Genomic DNA, 11,605 nt, shown 5'->3' with positions numbered 1-11,605 from the left:
CATTTGTAGTCATGAGCAATCAGGAAAGACCTCCAGGAGTAGGTGGGAACTTTCCACTTTTCACCTTACTCAGTAGAACATATGTTCCTCAAGAGCTGGGACTGTCTCAGTTTTGTCTTATATCCAGATCCTAGCACAGTGGCTGACACATAGTAAATGCTCAGTAAATGCTTTTTGACCGAGTAATTGATATATTAAAGGAAGGGGAGAGTTTTCAACAGAGAAATATGATAGAACTGGGGTAAAAGTCTGGTGCGAGAAAGGAAGAGAGAGATGAGAACAAGGGACAAAGCAGTAGAATTTGAAGTCTATGAAAGAAATTTTGGGAAATATGGCTGAAAAGGGAAGACATAAAGGACTTTAAATAACAGGTTCTTTCCAACAGGGCAGTACAAAACAGAGTATATGTAGAACTCTGTGATCTGTCAGTCTGTGGGGTAGGGATGTCCCTGGACATTTCTTTCATTTTCCAACCTCCATCCTTTGTTCAGGCTATACCCCTCAGTTTAGAATATGCTCTTCCTTCTTCACCAAATCCCACCTGCTCTTCCAACTCACATCTTTTTTTCTTCCCCTGCCCACTATGGAGCAATGCTCTGCTCTCTTCCCCTGGTGAGATGACATGCTTCCTCTTTTCAATTACAACTTAACAAGGCTAGTCGTGCAACAGCCCGTTGTGTGTGCTCAACAGCTTTCCAACTTGGTGGGATCTGCCAAAGGTCTCACTCTACTAAGATAACTTTGAGAGCCCAGGGTCATTTTCACAAAATGAAAAAATATTTGTTAATTGACTGTCTGACTCCATTGGCTGATGTTCAATCTTTTCCACAATAAGGTCTGGAGAAGTCTGAAGATGCTGTGGCTTCTACTGGTGTTGTTGGGGGTACAAACGGAGGCAGTAACTCCTGGAATAAAAGTGAAGATCACCAAAAAGGGCTTGGACTATGGTTAGTACTCTACAATGGGTGAGGAAGCTATGGTGCTGGGCAGGTGAAGAAGAGGTGATGGTTCTAATGGTTTCTATTGCAGGGAAGCAGGTTGGAATGGAGTTTCTGAAGTCGACTATGCTGCACACGCCTATCCCAGACTACCAGAGCAGCTACTCAGTGCCCATAATGGGGTCTATGAAATATGAAGTGACAGGGTAAGAGGATGAAAATCAAGAGTCTTCCCACCAACTGTTCCCTGTAATCTCAACCTTTCCTGATCTCCCAGCCTCTCCTTCACTCCACTCAAATCCTTCCATGGATATCTGATTTTGTCCTTAGTTACCTTGCTTCCCCCTCCCTGACATTTCTCCTAAATACTCTAGGTTTTGATTAAAAACTCAAAAATATCACAGTTGGAAGGAACATTTAAACAGAGAAGTTCTTACTTAGGCAGTGTGGTATAATAGGAAGCTGCTGAAATTAGTTAGGAGACCAGCCTCCTCCATTTATTTGTGTGATTGTGGACAAGTCAAATAACCTCAGTTTCCTTATCTGTAAAACAGGCATAATAAGATAAGGCTATCTACCCACAAAGAGTTATTGGGAAGGGAATGTTTTACAAACCTTAAAGTACTATACACATGTGTATTCTTATCATCTAATTCCCTTCTCTCCTCCCCAATTTACTAGTGAGGAAACTGAGGTCATCAGAAAGCAAGCTTTCTACAATATCAAACAATAGGATTTTGAAATTCAAGCCCAGAGTACTCCTGTTTTAGTTGTCAAAATTAAATGAGGTAATATTTGTGAAGGGCTTAGTGCAGTGCCTGGCAGGCAGAAGGTACTATATTAATGCTTATTTCCCACTCCTCTTTCCCTGCCAAGATTCCTGGATTATCTGCTCGTACTGCCATTAACTAGCTTTATAACCCTTCCCTTCTCTAGGAAATAGGAATCTGACCTAGATAACAATGTCTAGAGTTTTATTTATGATATTTATTTATGATATTCTGTGTTTCCTATTCTAAGGATCTTCAATGTTCTTCATTCTATGATAACTCAAAATACTTAATGGCCTCAAATTCTCTCCCTAGGAGATGTCCCAGGAAAGGGTTTGTTAATGATTGAGGCTGAGGGATAGGGGAGACCCTCTGGGATGGGATGGGCCAAGAAAATGAACTTCAGCTGGTACTTTCCTACAGGATCCAGCTACAGAATATAAGTTTGGGGGGATCTTCGGTTGACTTTGTTCCGGACTCCAAGCTCAGTCTGTCCCTGGGACCTGCAGATGTTGAAATCCATGCTAACTGGTCTATGAGGGTATCATTCATGTAAGTACTTTGGAGGGATGTTGGCCGGCTGAGCTGAGCCACTCCAATCCCCCCTCCTACTTTTTCCCTTGATCCTTCCTTTTCCTGATGACAGACGTATGCCTAATTCCCCCATCCCAGGCTTCCAGTCCTCAAAGAGCACAGACTTTTAATGCTGTGGACTAGGAACCATCTTGTCCAATTTCTCCCCTCCTCCCCTACCTCCTATTGGATCAGATGAGATAACGGAAACTTAGAAAGAGGAACACGTTGCTAAGGTCACACAGTAAATAACGGCGGACCCAACATTTTAACAACGGTATTCTGGATTCAAGGCCCAGGCTTTTCCACTGGCATCTTCCTTTGCCCTGGGAATTGCTAAGCTTCCCAAAGCCCAGCCTTTTGAAGGTGTCCCTGCCTCTGAACTCTCTCCGTGGCCGCCCCAAAGGTGGGGGAAGCCTCAGTGGGCCGCTGCTGCTTCCTGGCGGCCACAAGCGGGATTACTCCCAGGCTTTTCTGCCTGCGCGCTGCCTCCCTCACCTCCCCGGTTCTGCCCCGCTCTGCAGACGTGACAAGGCAAAAATCAAGCTGAGCCTAAGGGGGATGATGCTGAACGTAGTAGTGGAGGTGAGCCGGAATGCCAGTAAACTGTCGGTGAGCCTGGGAAACTGCAGCTTCCACACTGAGCACGTGGACGTCACCCTCTCTGGGGGGATAAGGTAAGGACAAGGCTGGGGGGGCTGTCCCGGGGCAGGGAGAGGGTGTCGGGTTCACACGCTCGTCTCTTCCCTCCCATAGCTGGCTCTATAAAGGCTTCACTAGAACCGCGAGTGACTCCATTCGACAGAAATTGGACAGCACGGTGAGGTTCTACTGCAGCCCCACCACAAAAACCACCTCAAGCCCGTCCTCCTCCCCAAGACCATCCTTTCGAAGACCCGTTCCCCTCTCATCTCTAGACACCCCTCCCATTTTCTTTTTTCCTCATCTAAGTGCCCACCTTCTTTTTCCTTCCTTTTCAATCTTGTCCCCTTTCTAAGGCCCGCTCCTTCTCCCAAGCCTCACCCAATCCCCATGGGACTTGCCTAGTGTGACTGGGAAATGTCTCTGGAAAGGCCGTTAGTGCAAAAGCAAGCTATCTCAATTAATAATTGGCATCCCTAGTGAAATCACATAAACTTCTGGGCCTGTGGCTGCCTTTGTAAAATCAGCAATTTAATTCAACAAACATTCATTCAGCAAATGCTGCTGCTGATGATGATGATGAGGGGAAATAGAGATATGAAGACAAAAAGGCAACAGCTCTGACACCTACTTTTTTTCTTCTTTTTCTGAGGCATTTGGGGTTAAGTGACTCACTCAGAGTCACACAGCTAGGAAGTGTTAAATGATTTGATCATCGGATCAGATTTGAATTCAGGTCCTCCTGACTTCAGGGCTAGTGCTCTATCCGCTGAGCTACCTAACTGTCCCCAGACACCTACATTCTAAAAGAGGTAGGGAAACTAGGGAAGAAAGAGACCACCAGATCATATAAGTAATTATAGAGCATCTACAGAGACGGAGTGAGACAAAGAAAGAGGAGAGAAGTAAAGAGATACAGAGACATAGAGAAAGTGAGAGAGAGAGAGAGAGAGAGAGAGAGAGAGAGAGAGAAAGCAGATAGTCAGAGAGAGAAGTAGGGAGAGGGAGACAGAGGGAGAGGGAAGAGACTAAGACAGAGAGACAAAGTCACAGAGACAGAGAGAGAGAAGCAAAGAGAGACAGAGTGACAAAGATACACAGAGAGAAGGGAGAGACAAAGAGAGAGATGAGAGGAAGGAGACAGACAGAATGAGAGAGACAGATAAAGAAAGACACAGAGAGACAGACGGGAGAGAGACATACAGAGAAAGAGATGGAAGGAAGAAGATAGAGACAGAATGAGAGAGAAAAAGCAAGCAGACACAGAATCAAAGAGAAAAGGGAGGGAGGGAGGGAAGGAGAGAGAGAGAGACAGACAGACATGGAGAAAGAGACAGGGAGACAGAGGGAAAGACAAAGAGAGGCTCACAGGCAAAGAAACAGAGAGAAGGGAGAAAGACAGACGCAGAGAGAGGAAGAGAGATGAGGGGTAGAAAGGAGGAGGAGAGAGGCCCAGAGAAGACACGGAAAGGCAGAAAGAGATAGAGACAGAGAGAACACTTAAGGGGACTTTGTGAAGATCAAAAAAGGCAATATATAGAAAAGTGTTTTGTAAATTTTAAGACAACAAAGTAGGAATTACTGCTATTTTTTATTGCTCTCTGCCAACGTCGGATCACACCTTCCCTCATCTCCCACATCTTCCCTCTGTTTACCTACTCACTAGCCCACTCCTGTCCCTTCCCTGCCCTCCACACAGGGAAGGTGCTATATGGAAGAAGGACTGAATGTAAACACCCTGAGTTCAGAGTTCTGGGGATAGGATTCTAGTGAACAGAAGGAGCCAGATCAAGGGGTCAGCCAAGTGTCCAGGCAGGAACTGATGCCAAGGAGGGGTAGAGTCAGTGAAACTATCTATCTCACAGTCAAACTTCCTAAGATGTTCCCCTTTCTCCAACTCTCTGGACCTTTCTCCTTGTCTAGATGTGTAAAGAGATCGGGAAGTCAGTGGGATCTCTGGAAAGAATACTACAGAACATCCCAGGTCAGGAGGCACCAGGAACCTGCATCTGGGAGGGAGAGGGTTGGGGAGAAAGACATAAGCTGTTAGTGGAAATACTAAGATGGGCTGGAATCTAGGATCACAGGATGGTTCCTTCTTGCTCTGATTCCCAGAATACAGCCATATAAGCTCCTTCATATACTTGGATCATTCGATAGAGGCAACACCACTGATTACAGAACAAAGCATTGAAGTGGCCTTTAAGGTAACCTCTCTTCCTATAATCCTTGCTCTCTTTTCCTTCCTACATGCTTCCTATTCTTTTAACATTTCTCCCCATCCTTGTTCTGCCTTTCCTTGCTCTCTCAATCTTCATTCTATCATTAACATTCTCCTCTTCTTCCAACCCTCTGCCTCTTCTTCTTCCTCTTCTTCCCTTTCTGCAAAGCATCACACTTTCCTCCACATTCTCTCTGAGAGACCAAAGAAATTGTTCCCACTTTGCAGATGGCAAGAAGCCAAACAGAATCAAGTAACTTATCCAAGATTCCATAGCAAATCTGTAGCATATCTGGGTCTCCCAGGCCACTCCTTTTTCTTCTGAGCTTTCCTTTCCAAAAAAATGCCTTTTATTGTCCCATCAAAAAGCACATGAATGCTCACTTTAGTGGTTCTGAGCACCCTAAAACCCTAATTTTATAATAAATAATATAGAAATAAAAATTAAAAATGGATAAAATAAGGGGGCTGGATCAAAATCCCTTCCAGTTCTGATCTTCTGTGGTTTTTGCCCCAAGATCTCTTCCAGATCCAACATACTAAGCCCTTATGCACTGACCCACATGAGGAAAGACAGAGAGATTTCTGCATGGGCTGGTGATGGGGGTTGGAGTCAGTACCTGCTCAGGCCCCTTTTGACTCTCCTCCCCGTTATTTCTCCTGTCCCAGGGTGATTTCTACAACCCGGCCGGCCACCAGGAAGACCCGGACTCCCCTGCTCCCTTCTCGCTCCCGGAACAGAATGACAGAATGCTGCTCTTGGGTGTTTCGGAGTTCGTGCCCAACTCCGCCGCCCTAGTTTATTATAGGGCGGGTGCGCTGTCCTGGAACCTCACAGATGATAGCAAGGCAAGAGGGAGGGGCCCGGTGCTTGGGAGCGAGAGGAGGCGGGGCTAGAGAGGATTGAATGACAGCTAAAAATTCGGGGTGGAGCTAAGGACTGATGGGAGGAACATGAGTGACACACACGGTCTGGGGGTGGGACCAAAGCAGCATCTATCTGATACAGAGCCTAGGATTGGGAAGAAGGGCGGGAGAAGGAAATAAGGATGGGGCTAAGGCTGGAGGCAGCATCAGGCAGAAATAGGCGGAGCCAGAGTAACCCGAGTGACAGCTAGCTGAGGTTGGGACCAAGAGTGGAGGTGGGACTAGGCAGGCAGTTTATGAAAGGTCTTCTATAAACGTAGTGATAAGCGCTGGTGATGCTCCCAGACCGGTGAGGGAGATGACATGCAAACTCCTACGGACAAACAGGATAAACTGGGGGTGGTCTGAAGGAAGGCCCCAAGATTAGGGAGCATTTTGGAAAGGCTTCTTGCAGAAGGCGGGACTTTAGCAGAAGGGGGCTTGAAGGAGGGTAGGAGGGGTTGGGGGAACGCGAGTGACAGACAGCTGGGGCTGAGTATGGGATCTTCCTCCGTCATTCCAGATACCCGAGCACTTTCCCATCCGTCTCAACACCCAGAGCTTCGCACCCTTCGCGCCTGAGGTAAGCGCCATTTATGTTGTCTCTCAGGCTGGAAATAGAAACTGTTTACCCACATCTTTGTAGTCTTGCTTGGTCCAGAAATGTGACTGTACGGCGCACACACTAGGCACAGGGAATTCTCCCCCAACTGTTTCTTTTTGTTGTGACACAGACAGGAAACCGCTATTATTTATCCAGAGGAGCTAAGTCTATTGGATATGAAAGATATATCAACAAGCATTTATTAAACACCTATGTGCCTGGAGTACAGGGGGTGCCTAATGGGAGATTAAAAAAAAGGGAAGGTGGAAAGATAAAGGGGGAAAAGTTTTCTTACTCAAAAATATGCCAATAACAATATACAAATAAGAACTGATAAAAAGGATGGTTTAACATATCTCTATATATATATATTTGTGGGGAGAAAAAAGAAAGTTATATGATAACTTTATTATAGATTTAAAAGGAATAGAAAGTTGTACATCATTTTTTTTTTAATTCTATGTTATGGAAATACTTGTTTTATTAAGTTCAGAGTAAAATAAAAAAATTTTTCAAGAAAAAACTAGATAGATTATAGATAAGACTGGTTAAGACTGGATAAATTATAGATAATCACAGCAGAAAAGTGCTAAAATTAAGGAAGATAGGGAAAGGCTTCTTGAAGCAGGTGAGATTTTAATTGGAATTTGGAGGAAGCTGAGGAAGCCGAGGAGGCTGGGAGGTAGAAGAGGGAGTCCATTCCAGGCATGGGTGATGGGCAATAAAAATTACCAGAGTAGAGAGATGGAATGTCTTGTTTAAGGAACTGTAAGTAAGCCAGTATTACTGGATTAAAAAATATGTAAGGGAGAGTAAAGTATAAAAAGACTAGAAAGGTAGGAAGAGGGCTAAGTTGAAAAGGACTTTAAGAGCAGAAGTGGAAGAAACCTTAAAGACCATCTTCTTTAAAAAAAATTTTTTCAATAGTATTTTATTTTTCCAATTATATATAAAGATAGTTTTCAACATTCATTTTCTTTTCTTTTTTCTCCTTTCAGTTTATTTTTTTAGAATAGCTTTTTATTTTTCAAAATCCATGCAAAGATATACCTCAACATTCACCCCTGAAAAATCTTGTCATCATTAATTTTCATAAGATTTTGAGTTCCAAATTTTTGTTTTTCCTCTCCCCTTTACCTCTTCCCTCCCCAGGACAGCAAGCAATCTGATATAGGTTATACATATATAATCATTTAAAATATTTCCATATTAGTCATGTTGTGAAAGAAAAACCAGAACAAAAGGAGAAAACCATGAGAAAAAAAAAAGTGAAAATAGTATGCTTTGATCCTACATCAGTCTTCTTCATTCTCTCTGGGTGTGGATAGCATTTTCCATCCCAAATCTATTGGAATTGTCTTGGATCACTGCATTGCTGAGAAGAGCTAAATCCATCATGGTTGATCATCACACAGTTTTGTTATTACTGTGTACAATGTTTTCCTAGTTCTGCTCACTTTACTCAGTATCAGTTCATGGTAAGTCTTTGCAGGTTTTTCTGAAATCAGCCTACTCATCATTTCTTATAGCACAATATATTCCATTACATTCATATATCCCAGCTTATTCAGTCATTCCACAATTAATGGGCATCCACTGAATTTCCAAATTCTTGGCACTACAAAAATTGCTGCCACAAACACTTTTGCATATGTATCAACTCTTTTTAAAAGAGGAAGCTGAGGTCCTGCAATTCCCTGAAGTCACACACTGTCAGAACTAGGGCTTAAAGCCTGTTTTTCCTGTCTAGGTTCCTCTTTGATAATTTACATAGCTTCTCTTCATTTGACAAAGAAGGAAACAGGTTCAGAGATGGAAACTAACTTGCCAAAGATTCAAAAATCATGCTCCATAAGACTTGGTTGAGGGAACTGAAACTTAGACAAGAGAATTTTAGGGAACATGAAGCTGTCTTCAGGTATTTGAAGGACTCTTTTTTTTTTTTTTTTAATTTCAAAGGTGTTTAATTTAGAATCAATGTTTAGTTTAACAAAGTAATTTAGCTCAACACTTCTAAAGAATTAAGTCCATCCTTTCTCAGATATCCCATTGGCATATCAAGCTCAACATGTTCAAAAATAGAACTCATCATCTATCATTTTTGATTGAGGTTTGATTGGTAGTTTTCTTCTTTATTAATTTTTTTGCTGTTTTCTTTATATTTTATTTTTTCTTAATTACATGTAAAAATTTTAATATTTAAAAAAAATTAAGTTCCAAATTATTTCCCTTTTTCCCTCCCTCCCCTCTCCCCCTCTTGAGAAGGCAAGCAATTTTATACAGATTATACATATATAGTCAAGCAAAATGCATTTTTATATCAGCCATGTTGTGAAAGAAAACAGACAAAAAATAATCCCCCAAAAACATAAAGTTAAAAAAAAAAAAAAAGATGTGCTTCGATCTGCATTCAGATTTCATCAATATCAACAATGTTTTTAAATTAAACCCAAGGTAGGAATTTACCTGATAATGACCTCCCCCCCATTTATTTATTTGTTCATATCCTGAATGTCCAATTTTGGACAAACTACTTAATAGCTCAGTTCCCAAGTAACTTAAGACTGTAGTTTAGAAAGGGGTTGAAAGTAAAGAAAATATACATATAGCATTCGCCTCCCTGATAAAATCATAGATTCAGACCTATTCTTCCCAAAACTTGCGTAATAATAAGATGCAATGTGATACAGTTTTCTGTTCTCCACTTTTGACACTGCTTAAGGAGCTCTGGAAACTGCTTCCCAGAAGTCAATCTCGGGTTCCGACTATTAGTGTTTCATTCCTTTGGATCATAGCATCGCAGAACTTAGAGCTGGAAGGGACCTACCTGACGATCATCTAGTCTGCCCCTTTACTTTACAAATGAGAAAATTCAGGCCTAGAGAGAGAGTTATTTGCCCAAGCTCACTCAATCAGTAAGAAGCAGAGCTAAGATTGGAAATGAGTTTAGAGCTTTTTTAGCCATGATCAAGTAAGAGCAGCACACTGAGGACCATGCGTCCTGCTGTGAATTCCAGGGGGTTCATTCTCTCACCTTGAGCCAGGAGTGGGATGTTTGGGAACACCAAACACAAACTACCTGTGAGTGCTGTCCCTGTCCCACTCCCACCCCCTACCAATGGCTTCCAATGGCCCCTAGGACAGGGTAGAAGAGGAGGGCAAGCTCACCATGAGCTCCCTTCCTACACATCTCTCCAAATGTTAGAGCTTATTAACCTGCTTGTCTCCTCTTCCATCTCTGTACCCCACATCCAGCTCCAGAAGCGATTCCCAAACACACCAATGGCCCTGAAGATCTTTGCTAGACTTCCCCCCAGACTACACACTCAGGTGGGCTCTCTGCAGCTGCTGTTTCCTGGGGCAGTCCAGGCCTTCGTTCGCCCCAACGGATCCTCAGAAGTACCCGTCTTCCTGTTGCATGCTGTGAGTAGGCCCCAGCCTTTGGGGACATGGGCCTCCCTTGTACAGACTGACCCCATGTATTGGTTTCTCTGCTCCGCCTTAGCCTTGGGCAGGCTTTCCCTACTCTCTGACTAATGGTCCTTGCTCTTGGCTCATGGATTCCCAGGGCTGGGACTCCCTTATCCCTAGATAACTCCCAGACTCTGAACCAGTGTCCTATAGCTTCCTGGAGATCCAAGGGAAATGCCAGGCCTTAGGGAACTGTCCTGTGCCTTCGGTCATGGGCCCAGGTCAAAGACCCAGACTCTCTGCCTGTGACAAGGAGCAGGGCTGTAGAAGGCTCAACACACAGGAATCTCAGCAGGGGCTATCTAGTGTTTGAGCCTCCACTGTGTGCCCAATTCAGAGGTTTATTGACTTAACAAGTATGTATTGATTGATATTGGAATGAGAGTCTGAATATAGAAATTGAAAGGACCTTATACCTTAGAATATTAGAACTCGGGGAAACTTTGACTACAGAATGACAATAATAACAAGGCTCTTAGAATATAAGAGTGTGAGAACTAGAAGTTTCTGGAGAACATCTAGCCTAATCTTCTCATTTTACAGATGAAAAAACTGAGATCCAGAGTGGAAAGTAATGTGCAATTTTCCCAATTTCAATGAATTATAGATTAGAGGATGTCATAGAATCCTTGGAAGTCCTTTTCTCAAAATCCTTTATTTTACTAATAAGAAAAGTGAGACTCGAGGAGATTCAAGTGACTTGAGTATAGTCATACACAAGCAGTTAGTGTGTAGACAAGATCTGAAATCAGAACCAATGCTCTTTCCAGTGTGTCATACTGCCTCCCCTTTTCCCCACCATTTCTCTGTCCAGGGCATTTTCTCCAGCACAGATTAATTAGGACAACAAGATTCACATACAGGAAATGAAGCAAAATCAAGACAGGATGGAGAGGAGACATAGATTACAAGGTTCAGGATATGAAAGCTACAGGAATTCTGGGGAGAGCTTCCTTAGGACTTGAGTAGTGTTCTCTCCTGGATGAAGTGGAATGGGAGTCTGGGGGCTGAAGACTGGGTAGTCTGTGAAGAGAAGGGAGAGTAGGGGTCAGGAAATTTCATGTGGGAGGAGGAGAATGTTTGGAAGGGAACAAGGAGAAGAGGTCAGTGGAGGGACTGGTTTGGGCTCTTCTATGATGCCCCCTTTCGCTGTCCCAAGGTCAGTCTTCCATTCCTGGGTTGGGCTGAATTCCTAGAGTAGAATATTTTTTTTTGCTGAGGCAATTGGGGTTAAGCGACTTGCCCAGGGTCACATAGCCAGGAAGTGTTAAGTGTCTGAGACCAGATATAATAATAGCTTCACTGCCCCAGGGCCAGTCCTCCATTCCTGGATTGGGCTGAATTCCTAGAGTAGAAGTATAATAATAGTTTTTATTTTTCAAAATACATGCAAAGACAGTTCTAAATTTTCCAAAGTATTCCAAATTTTCCTCCCTCCTTCCCCGCCTCCACCTTTCCCCAGACTGCAAGTAATCCAATA

At 43.3% G+C, this 11,605-nt stretch overlaps 1 protein-coding gene across 4 annotated transcripts in view; it reads left to right on the top strand.

The window, feature by feature from the left end:
• Positions 1 to 713: 713 nt before the first annotated feature.
• Positions 714 to 11,605, top strand: part of LOC100922691 — a 30,048-nt gene continuing 19,156 nt past the window's right edge. The window contains exons 1-10 of one of the 4 annotated variants that reach the window (XM_031954125.1): positions 714 to 947; positions 1,030 to 1,144; positions 2,132 to 2,260; positions 2,806 to 2,958; positions 3,038 to 3,101; positions 4,847 to 4,907; positions 5,039 to 5,130; positions 5,814 to 5,993; positions 6,574 to 6,633; positions 9,910 to 10,077. In XM_031954125.1, coding sequence (XP_031809985.1) covers positions 812 to 947; positions 1,030 to 1,144; positions 2,132 to 2,260; positions 2,806 to 2,958; positions 3,038 to 3,101; positions 4,847 to 4,907; positions 5,039 to 5,130; positions 5,814 to 5,993; positions 6,574 to 6,633; positions 9,910 to 10,077 — 1,158 coding nt within the window. In that variant the 5' untranslated portion in view covers positions 714 to 811. The other 3 variants (XM_031954126.1, XM_031954127.1, XM_031954128.1) reach the window with 3 other exon arrangements.

This window comes from Sarcophilus harrisii, chromosome 2 (genome assembly GCF_902635505.1).
Source record: "Sarcophilus harrisii chromosome 2, mSarHar1.11, whole genome shotgun sequence".
NCBI classification, from domain to species: domain Eukaryota; kingdom Metazoa; phylum Chordata; class Mammalia; order Dasyuromorphia; family Dasyuridae; genus Sarcophilus; species Sarcophilus harrisii.
Note: the sequence above shows the minus strand (reverse complement) of the source record. Positions and strands in the feature narration are given on the sequence as shown.